This window comes from Sus scrofa, chromosome 12 (genome assembly GCF_054392235.1).
Source record: "Sus scrofa isolate SSC_HxYL_T2T_F1_AM1 chromosome 12, Sscrofa_HxYL_maternal_Yorkshire_Landrace_v2.0, whole genome shotgun sequence".
NCBI classification, from domain to species: Eukaryota; Metazoa; Chordata; class Mammalia; order Artiodactyla; family Suidae; genus Sus; species Sus scrofa.
Window position 1 is genome coordinate 50,164,048 of NC_139394.1, and position 21,910 is coordinate 50,185,957.

At 39.8% G+C, this 21,910-nt stretch overlaps 1 protein-coding gene and 1 pseudogene across 13 annotated transcripts in view; both read right to left on the reverse strand.

The window, feature by feature from the left end:
- Positions 1 to 21,910, reverse strand: part of SSH2 (slingshot protein phosphatase 2) — a 267,869-nt gene that overhangs the window by 42,738 nt on the left and 203,221 nt on the right. For 5 of the 13 annotated variants that reach the window (XR_014821493.1, XR_014821492.1, XM_084985384.1 and 2 more), the window contains 5 exons: positions 20,621 to 20,685; positions 10,048 to 10,169; positions 4,359 to 4,427; positions 3,506 to 3,571; positions 74 to 268 (listed from right to left, as the gene is read on the reverse strand). Coding sequence is in view for 11 of the 13 variants with exons in the window: in XM_084985384.1 (XP_084841510.1) it covers positions 74 to 268; positions 3,506 to 3,571; positions 4,359 to 4,427; positions 10,048 to 10,169; positions 20,621 to 20,685 (517 nt within the window). In the remaining 2 variants the exon portion in view is untranslated. The remainder of the gene's footprint in view (positions 1 to 73; positions 269 to 3,505; positions 3,572 to 4,358; positions 4,428 to 10,047; positions 10,170 to 20,620; positions 20,686 to 21,910) is intronic. The other 8 variants (XM_084985385.1, XM_084985379.1, XM_084985381.1 and 5 more) reach the window with 3 other exon arrangements.
- LOC146398288 (cytochrome c oxidase subunit 7A2, mitochondrial pseudogene) lies at positions 10,645 to 13,828 on the reverse strand (annotated as a pseudogene).

The following is a 21,910-nucleotide window of genomic DNA, read 5'->3' on the forward strand; positions in this document are numbered from 1 at the left end:
GAAAGGAACATGAGGCTTGCTACCCTGAGAACACAACAGAGAGGGCTTCCGTGATCCTCAGTAAGTGACTTACATGTCTGTGAAGAGAGCTGGAGAGTCAGGCCGGTGGGACTGCACATCCTGCATAGCATTCCATTCGTTGACTGAGGACTGATCTGAGTTGATATGGCTCTCGTAATAACTCACCCAGGTGAGAAACAGGCTGCCAGGGTAGTAGTTATGCATTCTGGCCACTTCACAAGCCTTGTGTAAACTCTGTAGTGCAGACCTGAAAGATATACTGGGAAATGAGCACTGCAGAAATGTGGTGATATATCAAAAGGCCAATCCATGTGTACCCCAAACTCCTGCAATTTTTAAATTCTATTGAATTTGGAGAATCTGCTCCTTGGAATTCAAGAGTCTCTGATTATATTATCTATTCATTGTAATCAAATGGACACTTCTTGCTGAAAGATATGATGCATTATTAAGATGGGGGGTAGAGGGGAGCAGGAGAACTGATGGCCTACCAGTGAAAAACAGGTCTGGGAACCTATGGAGCTGACAGTCCTACAGTTGGAAGCGCGCTGTGGCTAGCATTACTAGAGAACTAAAGATCTACTTTGTTTACTACATAAAGATTTGTTTCTCTTGGCACAGAATCACATTAGCACATATGTTCCCTATGATTCTTAGAGGTTCCACAAAGATCATGAAGATAGATCACTGAAGTCTTGAAGACAAGTCCTTTAATGTCCAAGATGTACTGCTCTAATGATGTCTGTCCTTCTTGCTGCTTTAGTCTCCCAGTTTCTTTACACCATTTATTCATACACTTGAGCTACTATCTAAGAGCTCTGGTTATATCCAGACTAATTAAATCTCTGACTCTGAACTCAGGAACTTGAGAAGGGTAAACAAAACTGAAAAGTACCTTTTTGGTTATACATTTGGGAAAAGCTAAAGCCAGAAATGCTAGGAAGTTAGTTACACAAGAGCAGGCATCTTTCTATGTTTCTGTTTACAGATATATCTCAAGTGCCTAAAAGAATGCCTTCTAGTTCAAAACTGGAGCACAGTTAAAATTTGTTGAATGAGATGTCCTATTAGCTATAAACTAATGTCTCTCTCCTAAGGGAAAAGGACTGTATGAGAGGATTCTGTGGTCAATCTATTTACATCTTCTTCTTAAAAATGACTTTTTGTTTTTTTCTTTGAGTGAGTGATCATGCTCATTTCAGAAAATTTAGGGACCTTATGTAAAAGGCAGAAACATCCTGTAATCCAATCACCCAGAAATAACCACTATTAAGGTTTTAGTATAGGTCCTTCCAGTCTGCTTGTTTATGCACAGATCTAAGATAAAGACATGACCATATTCTGTCTACCATTTAACTTGTTCTTTTGCTTTACACCTTGTCATCCACATCTTTCCATGTCAATAAATATTGAATGAGGTAATTTTTAATGGTTGCATAATATTAAGAAACATGGATATACTGTAATTTAACTGTACAGACATTTAAATTACTTTTTATTTTTTGCTATTATTAGAATACTGACATACATTCTTATAGTTAAAGATTTGCATATCCCCTTGATTATTACCTTGGGACAAATTCTTAGAGAATTACTAGGTCAAAGGGCATACAAATGATAAGCCATATTGGCAAATCATTCTCCAGAAAGGTTGTTCCAGTTTATTTTCCTACCAATAAATATATGACAATGCTGTTCTGTGAGTCCTTGTCAACCCCATATAATGTAAATTTAAAAATAAATTCGCTACCAATTCGATGAGAAAAACATGCCAGTCCATTTTTATTAGGGGAACAGATTTTCCCTTTACAAAGTTGCAGAATCTTTTAAAATGCTTCTTTTTACTCAAGGTAAGGCAATTTCTTAGAGAATTCTTGGTGAATTTAAGTTTGGTTATGCAGATTCAAAGGTAAGGGCCAGCTTATGCAATGTGTAGGATATTCAATGCATGTTTTTCTTCATCCAGGAATCACATGCTTCAAAAGCATATGCCACAAGTGTCTGGTGCAAGTGCCCTAAAACACACTCAATGCAAAGCCACGTCATACTTCAGCTTCATACAGGAAAGGGAGCCTGCAGTAAGTGGCTTCCTGTGAAGGAAACACCTGGTCTAAATGCCGCTTCGATCCATACATCACCATCTTTTTTTCCCCTGTGACTTTCAGTTCACTACTCCCATGTGGCACACCAAAAAAAAAAAAAAAAAAAAAAAAAAAAGAAAGAAAAAAAAAAGAAAATCAAAGCTTGAATCACTTAAATCCTCGCTATCTTAAGAATTGACAATTTTGTATTCCTCTCCAAAATATAACTGAGAACACTGCATTTATAGGACTTAAGCTGTGGTTTTACTTGGTTTGTTTTTAAACTGAACATCAGTTAAAAGGGGTCATAAATTTTCTAGGAGAAATACATCTGTGAAATATGCCCTAAATCTAAAAATCTGGTTTAAACACATGAGCTGAAACTGTGTCCTACCTCAATCACTGTATGAAGTGGTAAGACTGTTAACTGTTAAGTTGACTCTGTTTTAGGTCCCCCACACACTGGAAGCCTATCAATCCTGTTACTCAGGGGCAAATATCTCCCTAGAGTATTTTTCAAGCTCCTTTATTGCTTGTTTGGTTTGCCTTCTGCCCATTCTGCTGCTTATGGGGACTTCCACTACAGAAGAGGCAACTGAATGAGGAACTGAAATTCAAATCCCTGACTGGGGGAATGCCTCCGAATCTAGAGTCACAGCATTCCTGCTTATACTGGATTATTTTTCTAGATAATCTAGAACAAGAGAATAAGAGTCTTTTCTGTCTAAGCATAAGAGCTACTCTCAGGCTGTTATGTAACCTCTCCAAAACTTCAGTTTTCTCATCCTTAATAGGACCCTAATAATACTATTTTGGGGAGCTGGTGTGATGATTAGATGTAATCCATGTAAAGCACCAGGCTCAGTTTCTGACACATATAGTAACACCAATGTGTCAGTGCACCAGCTGATGGTTATTAACAACTACAGTGTTTTTTCTAGGCTTGATTTGCATTACATAAATAGTCTTGCAAACAGTTGCCAGCAATTTAAATGGAAACTTACAGATACATAAAGCAACTCCATCAACACTATTCCTGATTACCTGAAGAAATTGAAAGCTAACACATAGTCTTGTGATGTTTCAGACTTGGCTCTAGACTGCTACTAACTAACTCAATCAGTGTGTCCCTATAACGCTCAGTTCCAACTGGCTATCTGATCCATTAAATATCTTTCGGAGTCTAAGAACACCTCTGAATTTCACTTGTTCACCAATGCCCAAGGCCTTCCACTGTGAAAATCTGCAAACTGAATTTCTAGGTTGTCTTTAACTATGGCCACACAAACAGATCATATAGAATTTTCATAAAGAATTATTCCATTTCAAATACTACTTCTCACAAAATATTATTCCAGTACCATGTTAAAAAAGTTTCATAGAGATAGTAAAAGTCCTCTTACCACATTGCCTGCACAGATACTGGTTTGAATATATGAACTCTGTTATCTGTTGATACGCTGAACCCACTAAGGAAAAGAGAATGAGACAAACATCCAGATATAAGAGTAGGTTATTTCAGTTGTTGAGCTTTCAACATTGTTTCCCAGGCTAGCAACTGCTGGCTCAGTAGAAGGTACCATCAGGCACTCTGTGTAGGAGTTAACCAGAGCACAGGACCTGATTGAAAAGCTTCAACAAAATGTCTGACTTTTATCTACCAAGCGCAATGAATGGACTCCCACACTGGAGTCAGGGAATCACACACAGTTTCCCAATTGTAGCTATGGACAAAATGTTCTGCTGTATATTTCTACTTGGAAGTCTTGTGGGTTCTTAGCAAAACTGACTCTGGTTTTACAAACTAGAGCAAATATCTTGGTCTCTTGGGGACACATTCTAGAAACACCAGGAGGTGGGGGTGGAGGGTCACTGGGAAGGAACTGGCACAGGAATGGGTTTATACTGTAGGCTGACAGCTGGCAGAGGCAGCAAGAGGTTATTTGAAACAGAACATATCATCCTCTGGGAGAGCGTTGCAACAGTCTCACATGCTCAGATGAAAGAGTGAGCCAATGAACTAGTTCTTCTCTGGATTCTTACCACAGTTGGCCTAGAAGGACAGAAGTGAGAGGCTCTGGCAAGTTATCCTTTTACTCTACTTTACAAAACAGGAGTTTAAAAGGACTCAGTGAGCTGCTGACATGACAGTTCAGTTGGGTACAATGGGCCTCCCATTCAGCTGAATGAATGGGCACTAAGATGGAACCCCACCCCTTGGCTTTCTGTAGAAGAATAAAAAGGGAAAGCTCTTACCCATCACCGTCCAAGTGAATTAGGGTGTCACTCCAGAGAGGCAGGACTAAGCCCATGGTACAAGTGCTACTGCAAGATAAGAAGTAGTCCATAAGTTACTTTCTGTTATTCTAGGAGCAGTTCTTTGTTTATTAACTCTTTCACCACAAAATATAAGTCCCTAAGCTCTGAATTCTGGCATAAGTGTTAGAGTGGAGAAACTGTTATCATATTACTATTTATCCAACATATGTGCCCAGGAGCTGTTTGAAACAGGTGTTAGTTAGGTCCGTATATAGTTAATAAAGAAAACTTGTTGACTGAGCTTCCTGAACTACGATAGTGGAAATGGCCACTGTCTTAAAAAAAAAAAAAAAAAAAGACAAAAAACCCAGGTAATTGCTGATTTGCAATTGGCAGGTCTCAGCCCAAGGCCACAGCACCCAATTCAATTCCAAGAATCATTTCTAATGCCAAGAACTATTGCTGGTTACTGAAGACCTCTGAATATGTGATTTGCTTGATTCTAATTCTGAGGTTTACATAGATTTCTTGAATACCAGAAGACACTCAATAGTCTAAAAGGGAAAAGTAATTGTTAATGGCTTGTAAACAAGTTGAGAGAGACAAAACAGACATATTACAGCTTAAATAAATAAAAAAGTGCTTGATGACTTTGCATTGAAACAACACTGCTGAAATGCAGCGTGAACAGGAATGTCAACAACCAACAAACGGGTAGCTCTATGGTATGTTTAACTACTATTTAAATCATACTCTAGCCCAGGGAGGAAAATAGCTTTAAGTTAATGAAACAGGTTGGGATAGGAAGCCATGGTCCCTGAAATGTGTTATCACACCACTTCTCTGGACAACTGTACTCTACCTTAGACCTCTGCCACTTTCTCTACTTAAGGCTGCTGTAAAGCATTTTCCCCCTCCATCCCGTCTCCTGAAGGTTCCTATACCCTCTCTCTGCCAATATATCTAGAAAATCAGCGTGGTATAGTAGAAAGAACCCTGGATGTGGGAGGTGGGACAGCGAAGGATGGTTAAGAGCTCAGGCTCTGGAGTCAGATGGGCTCTGGAAGCTGGACTCTGGCATAAACTGTTTAATTTTAGGCAGAATATTTAATTGCTTTGTGCTCCAGTTTCCTCATCTGTAAAACTGGGATAAAAACACCCTTTTTATTGGATTGTTCTAAAGATTAAATTAGATAACACACCAAAAAAAGGTGTACAACAATGCCTAAGATAGAATAATAATTACCATTTACTGAGGTCAAAGACCTAGATTTGTTCTCTTTCAATATTTCAATTTTTTTTTTTTTTTTTGGCTGCACTCCCAGAATATGGAAGATCCCAGGCTGAGCTGCAGCTTACACCCCAGCTGCAGCAACACTGGATCTTTACTTTTTTGATTTTTATTTATTTTTTGTCTTTTTGCCGTTTCTTGGGCCGCTCCTGCGGCATATGGGGGTTCCTAGGCTAGGGGTCGAATCGGAGCTGTAGCCACCAGCCTACGCCAGAGCCACAGCAACGAGGGATCCGAGCCGCGTCTGCGACCCACACCACAGCTCATGGCAACGCCGGATCGTTAACCCACTGAGCAAGGGCAGGGACCGAACCCGCAACCCCATGGTTCCTAGTCGGATTCGTTAACCACTGCGCCACGACGGGAACCCCCAACGCTGGATCTTTAACCCACTGCACAGGGCCCGGGATCCAACCCGTGCCTCAGCAATGACCAGAGCTACTGCAGAGACAACGATGGATCCTGAACCCCTGCACCACAGTGGGAACTCCAATTATTTCAACTCTTTTTGACAGGTTATTTAACCTCTCTTAACCTTAATTTCTTCATCTTAAAATTCAGATAAAAAAACCTAACCCTCATAGGGTTATCATAAGAATTTTTTTTTTTTTTTTTTGTCTTTTTGCCTTTTCTAGGGCCACTCCCCTCGGCATATGGAGGTTCCCAGGCTAGGGGTCTAACCGGAGCTATAGCCACTGGGCTGGCTACACCACATCCACAGCAACTCAGGATCCGAGCTGCATCTGTGACCTACACCACAGCTCATGGCAACACCGGATCCTTAACCCACTGAGCAAGGGCAGGGATTGAACCGGCAACCTCATGGTTCCTAGTCGGATTCGTTAACCACTGCACAATGGGAACTCCAAGAATTTAAAATATTTAAAGTGAAATAATACATATGAATGTACTGTAAAGCAAATGTTGACTATGAATCTGTGATGGGTACTCAATACAATGGAAAGTGCTTTTGGCAGGGTAGTGGGGACATTATGTAAAAGCATTACTATCAACAAGGGGAATATCAAGCTCCCTCTCCTGGGGCCACTGCAGGACTAACAATGAAGGCCATTCCCTAGGTGGGCTGTGTTTAATGCTTTGCACTGTACTTGCCAGCTTGTGTTAACTCACCACTCCACTAGTGTTTCCAGAGCTCAGAAGACTCAAACCAAGATTGGAACAGCTTATACACACTGTAACCTTGGGCCTGAACTCCTAAAAAGTTATCATACCAGGCCTAGGAGGGAGGAAGAAAGCCCCACCACTGTTTTTGTTGAATAAATGAGGTGAGTGCAAGGAAAACCTGTTTTGAAAATAAATGGCTTCCCAAGGTGGAGTGAATTATTTTTAGAGTAGTAATAGTTGTTGTTGTTAGCGAGTGCTTTGCCAGGTCCTAGCAACAAGTATAATTTGCGTATAAACATGAAGGGTTGATAGCTTAGTGACAAATTAAAAATTAAGTAACCACAGAAGATACAAAAGGCCCAAAACAGTGTGATCTACGAGCCTGTGACCAGATGTGAGTTAAACTTTAGACAAGTGACAATGATATGCAGGAAAACATCACATTTTCAGTTTATATTCTGGTCGGAAGCTTTTTTTTTTTGCTAAGAAGCTTTTTCACACAGCAGGAAGGAGAGGCCTGAATTAGGCACACCTAGAATTTTTATATAGTTTACCTTGAGTCTCAAGAGACCTTCTCCACTGAAGTATAGTTATTTATTCTAACAGATATTCAGACATTAAAAAAAATATTTATCAAGTGCCTCTACGTACCAGACATTTTGAAGTGTTGGGGGTACAAAGAAAAACTATAAAACAACACCATAAAGCTCTACGACTTTATAACTTGAAATATGTATCCAATGCAATTTGGAAACCAAAGTTATATTGTATATTAAAAATTTTATTGCTTAAAAATAACACAATGTGAAACCTGTAAATAGGCTAAATAAACTGGCTGTAAAATGTCCTGAGAATTACTTGGGAAGAGTATATCATAAACAATTTAGATTCTACTTTGGTTTAATATTGTTTTGAAACATTAACTTTTTGTATTCTCAGATACAAAATGATACATATTCCTTCACACAGCAATTGAGATCGAGATGATACTAGATGACCTGAGTCTTCTGAGGTGGGCAGCGTTTCTCTTACTGTCCAAGCTTATTCCAACAGAGGGTGTAGGGGAATTTATTATCAAACAAGATGAAAACTAGTTTCTATACCTTTTCTTATCACATTTTGTCTTCCATAAATGAAAATTTTCTTCCGTTCATTAGATATGATCTAGGCAGGACTATTACTAAAGATGGATGCAGTTTACTGAGGATAAATTACTGGGCACTGACATTAAGATTTATGATTTTTGGGAACGTTTAAGGACAAAGTCAAAGAGAGACAAGATTAGACATCTGATTCTCACTCTGGGTCAGGAGAAGCTGAAGTTGTTGCCTTCTCTCTCTAGGGCAAGGCTCAAGTGAAGCTTCCATGCAGCTCCAGTTCCTGTTCTATGGGATGTTCACAGGAGAAGTCAGGGAGAACAACACAAAGGAAATAAAATGGACAGCAGTAATGTCTACTTGAACCTTCTGCAGTGATGGAAATGTTCTATAAACGTACTGTCCAAAAGGGAAACCACAAGCCCACACACAGCTAGAGTAAGTGAAGTGTGGCTAGTTGTGCCTAAGGAACTGAAATTTTAATTTGAATTAATTTTAACTTATTTAAGTAGTTATAATGTGATTAGTGGCTATTGTATAGGACAGTACCTATCTAGAGAAAGAAAAACTCAAATCAGGAGGAGGACGAGGTAGCACAGAGTCCTGCCCAGACCCAAAGGTGGTGACTTCTCAGGGTGACCATGGGGAGGAATTAAAAAACAAAACAAAACAAAAACAAACCCAAATCAGACATCTTAAAATATTAGTAAATGTAGGCAAGGTAGGTGCTCTTACAGAATAAGTGCTTACTGCAAGATGTGTTGCTCAGTCAACACCAGAGGTTAAAACCACGCAGGAGAAAAAGCTTCCTAAATGTGGTTTACAAACCTATGTAATCTCAGAGCATACAATTAAAGGCTGCGAGTGGTATACACGGTAACAACACTTGGTCTTGTGATCTCCGTGAACCCACAAATCATTTTCAGGTTGACTGCTATGTACAAGCAAGCTAAGGTAAACACTAGTTTGGGAATCTTTCTAGTGACAACGCGGTTTTATTTTTTTTTCCCCTTCCAACATTAAGACAATGAGAATCATTCCCAGTCTCTTCTCTTTGTGCCTAAATTCTCCCAGGGCTGGGTCACACCCTGAGCTACTCCACAATTACTCTCTAGTCCTCAACCAGGAAGTCAATGCTTTGAGACATCTGGCAGGATTTCCTGAGGCTTATTATCTACAGTGCAAAGATCTGCTTAGCAGCCACATTCCACAGTCTTCCCAGGGTTTCTTCAGAAAAAGTGGGAAAATAAAAGGGAAAGCAACAAGCCTTAGGGGCACAAAAAAGGCAGGTTCTGTGTGATGAGTGACACCTTTAATCTTAGGATGCAAAGTGCTGCTAAAGCCAAAGGTAAATGATTATAAAAGGTTCTGTTTTGAGTTTGAAAAACCATTTCCCCCTCTTTTTAACTCAGAAGAAAAAATGAAGTGTAACATTTGACAGAAGCAAGGTGTAAGGCCATGGATAAATATGAGACTGGAATTATAGTGGGCTCTTGGAGTTCCTGTTGTGGCTCAATGGAAATGAATCTGACTAATATCCCTGAGGATGTAGGTTCAATCCCCGGCCTCACTCAGTGGGTTAAGGATCCAGCATTGCCATGAGCTGTGTTGTAGGTAAAAGATCTGGCTCAGATTTGGCGTTGCTGTGGTTGTGGTGTAGGCCAGAGGCTACAGCTCTGATTCGACCCCCACCCAGTTTGGGAACCTTCATATGCTTCGGGTATGGCCCTAAAAAGACAAAATAAATAACTAAATAAATAAAGTGTCCTTTCTTTGAACCCTGGACACACTGGAACACCACCACCAAGGGTTTGTAACCCAGAATGATCAAAGTGAATCATTACTGCTTAAAATAAAGTGGACTACAAAGAAAAGCCAGCTTCCCCACTCCCTCACCCCCAGAGATATAAGTTTAAAGCATTTGCTTTATATTATTACTACCTAAAGGTAAGAAGAAGGAATAATAGTAAATTAGGAATACACACCAAAGGCATTCACTAAACATTTTTGTCTCTCAAGACTGTATGGCTAAGATACTTTTGATGTTCTCCAGTTTTATGCACTGAACTTTTAGAACAGAACTGCATAAGATGTTTTTGTGATAACTCAAAAGGCAACCGGAATATGTTACTTAAAAAGAGATTTTCTCATTCTCCCTTTTGTGGTACCATACCTGTCATTAGAGGAGAAATCCATTCCTAGGACGATGCTTTCTTCGGTGTCTTGTCTACCATTAGTTGAAACCACTACCATATAGCGTGTTCGATTCTGGTAGGTGCTTTCTAGTCTTACAGCCTAGAGATTAACAGACAGTAAGAAATTTAGATCGGTTTAGATCATTCAACCCTTTTTATGTTAGCATCTTAAAGCATACTCAAGGAGACAGCAGAGCCAGTAGTTAGGAGACCTAAATTCAAATCCCAGCTCATGTATTAACTATGAAACCTTCAATAAGTTACTTACTTAATATCTGTTCTGTTGGGCTGTAAAAACTATATGAAATTGAGCATTAGTATATGCCAATGCTTGGCATATACTAATGCTCAATGCTTGCTATTAGCATAATTAATAATAATAATAATTACCAGGGCATATTCTGAAGTGGAACGTAACATATATGAATTTAAGCATCTGACTCACAGAACCAAGTTCCACCAACAATTATAATAAAATGCAAAGTTTAATATCTAAGAGGAATATACTCTATTGAATTCTTACAGATTATACACTATAGGATTTTCTTCTTTGGTTTCAAATACCAGAAGTTTATATGATTTTTGTCAAAAACTTTACTTATTGCTTATTTATATTTTATTTTTTTCATGGTAAAGATTGTTTATGGTGGCAGTTAGTACAAGTCAACAGATACTGATCTCCAAAGGAGAACTCAGTTATTTATCAGATCACTGGTCCACAGAGAGCTGAATGGAATAGAACCAACTGACCCTGGGGAGGATAAACTGAAGTCAAACCTGCTTCCTGGGAAATGAAGCCACAGCCAGCTGATATAGACGGCAACCAACTCTAAGAATCATGGTGGCACTATACAGGAGGGCACCTGCTACTCCACCCTTTAGATGCAGTGGAATTCTATTAGACTCTAGAAATAGCTTTTGTTTCTATGGAACTTTATTTTCAAACTGGCTGTGTGAAGGAGGACTTACTGTCTTCTGGGCAATCTGACACAGAACCAGCAGGGTCCGCAGTAACTTGGCTCAGTTACGGCCCACCGACCACAATCTATCTTATTATTATTATTTTTTTTGGCCATGCCTGCGGCATAAAGAAGTTCCCAGACCAAGGATCAAACCCATGTCATAGCAGTAATCCAAGCCACAGCAGTGACACCACTGAGTCTTAACCTAGGCTACCAGGAAACTCATATCTATTGCTTATTTATGATATTTTAACAGGTCCTTTAGAAAAATCTCATGCACATAGTCTTAGGTGATATTAAGGATTTACTGTTAGTGCGAAAATGGCACTATGGTCATGCTTTTTCTTTTTCTTTTTTTGGGGGCGGGGGCTTTTGTCTTTTTAGGGCGACACCTGCGGCAGGCATATGGAGGTTCCCAGGCTAGGGCTAGAGGTTGAATCAGAGCTACAGCTGCCGGCCTATGCCAGGGCCACAGCGATGTGGGATCTGAGCCTTGTCTGCGACCTACACCACAGCTCATGGCAATGCCGGATCCTTAACCCATTGAGTGAGGCTAGGGATGGATACTAGTTGGGTTATTTAACCACTGAGCCATGACAGGAACTCCATGCTTTTTTCTCAAGTATCTGGAGTAAGATGACATGGTGTCCCAGTTTTACTTTAAAATATTCCAACAATGGGAACCAACCAAGATGCTCTCTGTAGGTGAAAGGATGAACTGCGGTATATCCAGTTATTGGAATATTATTCAGTGCTAAAAAGAAATGAGCTATCAAGCCATGAAGAGACATGAAGGAATCTTTTTTTTTTTTTTTTTTTTTTTTTTGTCTTTTTAGGGCTGTACCCAAGGCATATGGAAGTTCTCAGGCTAGGGGTCGAATCGGAGCTGTAGCCACTGGCCTACACTACAGCAACCTCAATGCCAGATCTAAGACGTGTCTGCGACCAAAGCCTCAGTTCACAGCAACGCTGGATCCTTAACCCACTGAGCAAGGCCAGGGACCCAATCTGTGTCCTCATGGATACCAGCTGGGTTTGTTATCACTGAGCCACAACAGGAACTCTGACATGAATTAAACTTAAATGCATATTACCAAGTGGAAGAAACCAATGGCAAAAGATAGATACGGTATGATTCCAACTCTATGACATTCTGAAAAAGGCAAAACTATGGAGTCAGGAAAAAGATCAGTAGCTGCCAGTGGTTAGGGGAGCACCAAGGATTTTTAGGGCAGTGAAATAACCCTGTATGATACTAAAGTGTAGATACATGTCATTACATTATTTGTCAAAACCCAGAAAATGTACAACACCCAAGAATGAACCCTGATGTAAACTATGGACTATGAATAATAATGATGTGCCAGTGAAGGTCCATCAGTTATAACAAATGTTCAACGCTTGTGGGGGAGGCTGTGCATTAGTGGAATAGAGGGTATATGGGAAATCTCTGTACCTTCTGCTCAATATTACTGTGAACATAAAACTGCTCTAAAAAATAAACTCTATTAAAAAATGTGCTAAGAAGGTAGATTTTCTGTTAAGTGTCAGCAGCAGCAGCAGGAGGGGCAAGGAGGGAGGGTTGCAGGAAACTTTCACAGGTAATGAATATGTTTATGGTACAGGTGGTGGTGGTGGTTTCATGGGTACATACTTTATCTACAAACTCAGTAAGTTGTGTATATTAAGTAGCACAACTTTTTCTATGTCAATCATACCTCAACAGAGTGGTTTTAGAAAGTTCCAACAAGAATAAAAGGGGGGATAGAGTAAAGGAACATGGAAAAATGCTGATAGTTATTAAAGATGGGTAATGGGTTTATGTGGATATGTTTTCTACTTTACATGTTCAGGAATTTTCTTAATAAGAAAGCTCAAAAAGCTACTTTACAAATCTTAAAAATAAAGTAAAATAGCTTATGGTCAATATTCATTCATATATTTACTGCATGTCTACAGTGTATATGTTTGGAGCAGCTATGAGGATTCAAATGATGGATGAGAGAGAGATGATTCTCATCCTCAAAGAGTGTACATTCTAGACTACTCTTTTTTTAAATCTATTAATAAAAACCCAGGTAAATGTCCACAGGAGGCAATTTCCTCTGTATAAAATACTCCCCCACCCCTATTCCTTATCTCAGAAGAGAAACCGTTCCAATCCCTTCAACTGGCTCAAGACACTTGTCACAATTCTGATGGGAATTTCTATTTGGAATTCTTTCAGTGCTGCTCTTCTTGGAGTCTCCTTCTCCTTAACTCTATCACTATTCCCAAAGTGGCCAGGCAAAGAGAAGAAGAGACATTGTTACATAGGTCAAAAGACCCATTCAGCAAGGTGGAGGTGAGACTCTCCTGGCTATTTTTGCCTCTATTCTGATACTCCTAGGAAAAGCTACTTCTAAGCGTGAATAGCAGAAGTGGCTACATCAAAGGCTGTTTCTAATAAAAGCTGATTCATCAAGAATGTAATGCCCCCTATTCTGACTCCAAGCACATAAGAGAGCTGTTCCGCTGACTTTTATGTTCCATGAAGTAATAATAGAGCATTTCAAAACAAATTCACTTGCGAGAAGCTAAGAGGAGCTAATATTTAAACACATGAAGGTCTAGCCCTGGTGGGCTGGGACCAAGTGAGCATTATGCACACAGAACTATGGACAGTAGTAAATGCAATGAGGAAGACTGGGAGACTCTCTGATTCTAGAAAGACTCCACAAAATAATAAACTAAATAGAAATCTGGTGCAGGTAAATGAGAATTTCTTAAAAACAAGATCTCCGGTACTAGTGCACATGTACACTTGGGCTTGCTTTGGCAAGGTCTGAACTAACTGTTTAGTTTCCTGAATCCCTATGGTAGAGGTCTTTTATCCTGTCAAAGCTCTGAGAATTTCTGGCACGGCTCATGTACAGATGGCATGGGAACAACCGAACTGTGCTCCTGATTATTTATCTACAACTTCTACACCAACTAGGGGTGATGATCAGCTATGCTGAAGCTGATAAAAGAAAAACTAAATAAATAAACCTCCATAAATATTATACAAATTATGCAAGTTATCAGGCCAAGTTAGCACATGGGCAGCAAGTTTCTTTGTCATATTCAGATAAAACATTAGTTGTCTTTTTAGGGCCGTACCCGAGGCACATGGAGGTTCCCAGGCTAGGGGTCAAATCGGAGCTGTAGCTGCTGGCCTATACCACAGCCACAACAATGCGGAATCCGAGCTGAGTCTGCGACCTACACCACAGCTCACAGCAATGCTGGATCCTTAACCCACTGAGCGAGGCCAGGAATTGAACCTGCATCCTCATGGATGCTATTCAGATTTGTTTCCGCTGAGCCACAAAAGAACTCCTAAATTTCTTTATCTATATAACAGGCATTAATAAACGAGGCCATGTCTGTGACCTACACCACAGCTTACTCCAACACGGGATCTTTAACCCACTGAGTGAGGCCAGGGATCGAACCTGCATCCTCGTGGATACTAGTCTGATTCGCTTCTGCTGATCCATTATGGGAACTCTATTAGTTGCCTTTTTAAAAGTGAGGTATGCCTTTGTTTATTTAAGTATTTATTTATTTAAAATATTGAGCATTTCAAATGGTTGGCCCTCCCTTCCTAATCTAATAACAGAAGATCCCAAAGCTAATGTGAAAGGCCTCAGTCTTCTCACCCTGATTTAGGCTTGAGTAATGGACACATCACAGATTCACATAATTTTAGGCTTCTTAGATAAAGAATAGTACTTAGAGGTGTTGGTATTTGATCATGGGCCTCTAGACAGTACCTATAGTTATTAAATTTTTACTAAAGGGAAGTGGGGCTTTAACCAGGAGGTCAGGAGCCATGACATTAATTTAATACCTACATCCTAATTAGAAAGACAAGATTAGTTCCTCCCTCTCCCCTTTTTACGGCTGAACATATGGTATATGGAAGTTCCCAGGGCTAGGGGTCAAAATGGAGCTGTAGCTGCAGGCCCACGCCACGCTGCAGCAGTGCCAGACCTGAGCCACCTCTACAACCTACATTGCAGCTTGCAATGGATCACATTACAATGGATTACATTGGATCCTTAACCCACTGAGCCAGGAATGGAACCTACATCCTCAAGGACATTATGTCAGGCTCTCTCTCTTTTTTGGTCTTTTGTCTTTTTAGGGCTGCACCTGCGGCACATGGAAGTTCCCAGGCTAGGGGCCGAATCAGAGCTACAGCTGCCAGCCTACGCCAGAGCCACAGCAATGCCAGATCCAAGCCGAGTCTGCAATGTACACCACAGCTCCTGGCAACACCTGATCCTGAACCCACTGAGGCCAGGGATCGAACTGCAACCTCATGGTTCCTAGCTGGATTCGTTTCCACTGTGCTATGACAGGAACTCCTCCCCCTATGTTGGATTCTTAACCCACTGAGCCATGGGGAACTCCAAGATTAGTTTTTTTAATGGAAAAAATTTTTTTGTAACACCAGGGGATGTACCCAAAGCTTCAAAATTCCGTTTAAGGAGTTCCAGTTGTGGCGGAGCAGTAAAGAATCCGACTAGTTGGAGTTCCCGTCGTGGCGCAGTGGTTAACGAATCCGACTAGGAACCATGAGGTTGCGGGTTTGATCCCTGCCCTTGCTCAGTGGGTTAATGATCCGGCGTTGCCGTGAGCTGTGGGGTAGGTTGCAGAAGCAGCTGGGATCAGGCGTTAATGCAGCTCTGATTAGACCCCTAGCCTGAGAACCTCCATATGCCGCAGGAGTGGCCCAAAGAAATGGCAAAAGACAGAAAAAAAAAAAGAAAAAAAAAAAAGAAAAAAAAGAATCCGACTAGTATTCATGAGGATATGGGTTCAATCCCTGGCTTTGCTCAGTGGGTTAAGGATCCTGCACTGGCGTGAGCTGTGGTGTAAGTTGCAGACAAGGCTTGGATCTGCTGTAGCTGTGGCTATGGCCTAGGGTGGCAGGTGCAGCTCCATTGTGACCCCTAGTCCAGGAAATTCCATATGCTGCAGGTGTGGCCCTGAAAATTAAAAAAAATTTTTCTTTTAAAAATTAAGAAAATGGTAGTTTGCATATAATACCCAAATATCAGAACACGTAGCAATTTCAATGTTTCTTCAGTTTCCAGAACTTACACGGAACAGATGACTGGAATAAGACAGTGATTCAGATGCATGTGATTAACTGAAGTTCTCACTGAAAAGGATACTACTAAAGTTTATTCTAATTGCTCAGCTAAAACAATATATTTTGGATTTTAAAACATGGCAGCAATAGCAAGTGAGAAAATTATTCCAGGAAAGTTCATTTATTGCTAATTTGGAATCCTACTACAAGTTTCAGGAGAACTGGATTCAGCAGTCCTAGGTCTGAGAAGTCATCTGCCTCTGCTTTACTTTTGAGAGAAAAGAAACCAACCTGTTTTCAAGGCTTATCTACCAAAGAATGATGTTAAAACTCCTCTGGTTTAATGCTTAATCTGATTACAAGCAGCTCACAAACTCCATTTGATACACTAACTTCTCTCCTTCTCCTCATCCAACATCAGGAAACATTCCTCTTTAAGTTTACATTGCACCTTTGTCTTTAATTTCTTTCTGCCCAGAGTCTTACATCATGCCCCTGCATGCAACGTTTATCCTCAGGGAAGCCACATTATAAAGTCCCAATGTCTAGACAGGCAGCTTACCCAATCCATCGGAAAGAAAGGTTTCAAAACTATGTAAATATTAAATTCTAGCCAAAAGAACAAAGCAAAGCCGATATTTTTATTTCTCTCTTTATTTTTTTGGTCTTTTTACCTTTTCTAGGGTCGCTCCCACGGCATATGGAGGTTCCCAGGCTAGGGGTCCAATCAGGGCTGTAGCCGCCGGCCTACACCACAGCTCACAGCATTGCTGGATCCTTAACACACTGTGCGAGGCCAGGGATCAAACCCGCAACCTCATGGTTCTTAGTCGGATTCGTTAACCACTGAGCCACGACGGGAACTCCAAAGCCAATATTTTTAAATTAAAATAGACTTCAGATGTGACACTAATAAACTAAAGAACCACTGTCTTCAAAAAGAAATAGAGCTTGAGGGAGTCTACGGATTTTATTGTTTTTTAAAAATCTCTATGAAATACTTAAAAAAAACCCTTATGACATATCTTTGTAGCCATTAATAGCAGATTTATTTACTGACATGGAAATATACCCACGATAAAGTATGATGAAAGCAGGTAATAAAACAATGTTTAGGAAGTTCCCGTGTGGCACAGCAGGTTAAGGATCAGGTGCTGTCAAAGCAGCAGCTCTGGTTGCTGCTGTGGCATAGGTTCCATCCCTGGCCTGGGATCTTTCACATGCAGCTGGCGCAGCCAAAAATGTGTATCAAGGTACTCTAACAAAAAATTCGTTTTCTCAAACTCTCCTGCAAATTACTCAAAAACATCTCCTAGTACCTTCTTAGCACCTCAGCCCTAGTTAAGAACATTAAAGTGACTTTAAATGTTAAGAAAGTTTTTAATTTCCCAGCCTATATTTTTATTAAACGGGTCTTTGATAATGTGCAAGAGTACTGTACAAGTACTGTCTTTATTTTATCAGCTCCTAAGTACTAAAGTCACTGCTTCAGACTGTATTTACAATGCAGAGCTTCCCTGGAGGAAAAATTAGTTTAGTCCTATTTTCAATGCTAAAGCAAAATGTGAGATTTAGTGCCTCTAATTATTGTTGGGTTATTTAAAAAAAGAATAAAGGCAAGACTTTCAGTTGACTATCAAACTTTTAACCTTATGCACAATACCCAAAATGAGAGTTTCAGCATTTCAAATTTAACTCAAAACAAAAGGCTTTGCTTTGAGTCTATAAATGCTCCTTTCAGTTAGAAAAGTGCTAATTTGTCCAAAGTCACACAATGTATTCACTCATTTTCTTGGAGATGACTCACTCAATAATCTGAAACATAATGACTATGTGTTTGTAACAATTCAAAACAACTGTAAAATGGCTTGTCACTTGAACTCTGAATTAATTCAGAGGCGTGAGTTACATTTTTAAAATTTATATTTCATAAATGTAAAGCAGGAAGGAAAAAAATAGCAGGAAAGAAAAAATTTGATATTTTAGCAGGAAAGGAAAAATTTAGTTTCCAATTCTACCTTCCTAACTGCTCCCTTATGCTTTCCCATGTCTCTTGTGGTTAAAATTACTTTGACATTCAGAGGTGCAATCCAAACCCTGGAAGTTCATCAGTGAGAAAGAGATGAAGTGAGTGACAGACCTCAGCTTTAGTGCTACCAAACCACACAATTTTTGTAACTATCCACAAATTTCTATTGGACATGTAATATATGCAAGCGACTGTTATTATGGGGTTTAGAGGAGCTGTTCCCAAAGTGTGACTCCTGGACAAGCAGAATCAGTATCACTTGAGAACTTGTTAAAAATGTTAATTATCATTGCTCCCCTCTCCCCAAAGCAAACTCTTTAGGTGGAGTCCAGCAAATGGCAGTTTAACAAAGCTCTGCAGGTGATTCTGATGTACCCTCAAGTTTGAGCATCACTGCTTTAGAATACTCATGCTGTAAGAATTGCAGCTGATTTTTTTCAGTTACCAATAAGTGTTTAAGATAGAAGTATATCAAAAAATATAGACAAGTTTTATGTAAGTATAATGCTACATTAGGATTAGGATATAATAATTAATTATGGAAGATCTCATTTTAATTCCTTTAAATTTCAAAGTGAGTTTCTCAACAGCAATTAGTGGCCATGTCAAGAAGGCTACAGAGTCAGCATTCAAGAGAAAAAAATGACAGAATTTAAACACAGACTGATTAATGTAATCACTACACAGTTCAGAAAGCTGATCATTAACCTTCCAGTCATTCTTGTATTCTGCTCATTATCTCTTTTCCTGGACAGAAAGCAGAGATCAATTATTTGGATTTCCACTGATATATTAAGTTCAACTTCCAAGTTATCACCTTAGTCCAGAAGGGCCCATTACCGCACACCTGCATTACTGCAATAACTACCCAGCAGGCTTCCTCTATTCTGTATTAGCTCCAGAGCAATCTTTCTAAAATACTGTAGGGGTCCCATGTAATTTCTTGGTTCAAAAACATGTACTGGTTCACTACTACTTACTGAAGAGGGAGAGGTACTAATGGCACTAAATATTCAAGGATGAGATAGGGAATGTAAATGAGTGAAGCAGGCCATGTGAATATTAAGTGGGCAGAAATATTTTCATTTCCCATAAAGAATCATACTTATCCCATTTTTGTTTTCATATTTTTATTAACATTCTACTATAATAAAACAGTGAAGAAACGGTGATACTTGGCTTTAGTGTGCAGGCGACAAGTGGATATACAGGGATTACAGTAAATTAAAAACCCAGGCCACACCAATGCCCTCCACCCATCATGTCTAGCCAAGTTTTGCCATGTGAGAATAACATCTCAGTGGTGCCAGATTTTCAGATTTCTGAGGAAAAGCCCCAAGTTTGGATTTTTATGTGAAAGCACCCAACTTTAAAATTCTGGCTCAGATTTAGAACAACAACAAATCACTGTGTGGTCCAAACAACGCATATCTCTGTCCTCTTGTGGGCTGCCAGTTTGAGACCTACAGTTCAGAGCATTAGGTACGTCCCTGTCTGCCTTATCTACTGCTATCTTAACTTCCCTGTAGTAATGATAATCCCCATTATTTAGGCAGCATTTTACATTTTTCAGTATGCCTTAGCAGCCATTTGGTTCTCTCAACTGTGAAAGGTAGAAAAGAGATAAGCAAGCAGGCACAGTCAGGCAAGTCAACTTGTCCATCATCACGTGACTGTCTCTAAGCGCAGATCTCCTGACTCCAAGACCAGCACACATCCTAGGCTATCCCCCTGCCCCCTTTTTTCTTTCTTTCTTTCTTTTCTTTTCTTTTTTTTTTTTAGGGCCCTACCCATGGCATATGGAGATTCCCAGGCCAGGGGATGAATTGGAGCTGTAGCCACTGTCTACACCACAGCCACAGCAACGTGAGATCCAAGCTGTCTGCTACCTACACGGCAGCTCATGGCAATGCCGGATCCTTAACCCACTGAGCAAGGCTTGGGATCAAACCTGCATCCTCATGGACACTAGTCAGGTTCGTTTCCACTAAGCCACAATGGGAATTCCTTCCTCTTCTCTCCTTGTTCCTCTTAGATGTGCTTTTGCTTCAGTCAGGCCTTCATCTAGAATGGCTGTCTTCTTTCTTTCTGCCAATCTCATCATTTTTAAAGACTCAGATTAAGTGTTACTGACTATATAAAACCTTCCTCACCTAGGTTAAGTCCCCAAGTTTTCTTTTTTTCTGAATTTCAAGGGGTGTTATGGTCAATAACTTACCAACTGGCACTCACCAAGTCTTGAACCATCAAATTATTTCACAGCACCTCAGATTAGCTCATATCCCCAATTACATTCTAAGTTATTAAATGATGAGGACATGTCTTTCTTCATTTCTATTTCACATCGTTCCCAGCACTGTGTTGGGACATAAAAACGACTAATGTTCACTATCTGAGACAGTTTTTTGAGTTAGAAAGTTATACCATTAACTTACCAGCCTGATGTTGTCTTCTGGGCGGAGTAATATGAACATTGCTTGGAGATGCTGTTGAAGATCACCTGGTGAAATTAACAAAACAGAGAATAATTATTCTTCATTGTAATGTCAACAGAGAAGATTCCTTCTACTCTAATAATGTGTGTAAAAGAAAGTTCTGGTTCACCGAAGGACTCTAGTTAGACACAGAAATTAAGTAAGTGTCTTAATATGAACAGTGCACTGCCTCTCTATGTATTCACTTTTAAGTCTATATTACATTAAAATTTGCTTGGTGTTTGTCCTATGGAATGTGCATTTGAAATCAGTTTTATATTATGACTGATGCCGATGAGAGTGATGGTGAGATCTGTTGGGCAAAAGCAGTACTGGCTGTGCTTTTAAGGCCCCCTGAAGGTAGCATTGAGGGAATCCTGAAAATGGGGTGTATGGCATATAATGTTAGAATTACCCCTAACTTTAAAAAGCTAACCATTTTGCCATTCCTATTTCTTTTTTTTTAAAATTTTTTTGTCTTTTTGCCTTTTCTAGGGCCGCTCTCGCGTGGCATATGGAGCTTCCCAGGCTAGGGGTCTAATCAGAGCTGTTGCTGTCGGCCTACACCAGAGCCACAGCAACGCCAGATCTGAGCCTCATCTGTCACCCACACCACAGCTCATGGAAACGGCAGATCCTTAATCCACTGAGCGAGGCCAGGGATCGAACCTGCAACTTCATGGTTCCTAGTGAGACTCGTTTCCGCTGTGCCACGACGGGAACTCCTGCCATTCCTATTTCTGTGATTGTAATATAAAGTTGTACTTAATCTAAGATTTTTAGATTCCCCTCTACAATAATGTCAATAGTTAAAAATGATTTCCACATTAGTAGCTGATATTAAAAAGACAGTACTTATTAAATACAGTAGATGCCAAGATATATATTCTAGTAAACATATTAGGTGCTTTAAAATGGCCAATCATTATTTCAATCCTCACTTACTTTTATACATTCTATAAAACTAAGTTGAAATTCCTTTGTATCAAACTATTAAAGATTTCCTCAGAATTCCCTATACTGTACTATGAAATCTGAAACTTGGGCTAGTAGGAGACAATTAGATCATATGCTGCATAAATGATGACAATCAGAGTACAAGAAAACTTCATTCCTGCCATTCCGGGACCAAACTTTCTTTTAAGAGTCTGAAGTGAATAACACAGCTGCATAATCATGGATGCCAATGTAATGTTCTCACACTGGTCTTGGAATCTACATACATAGTTCTCCTCCAGGTAAGTTCATAGG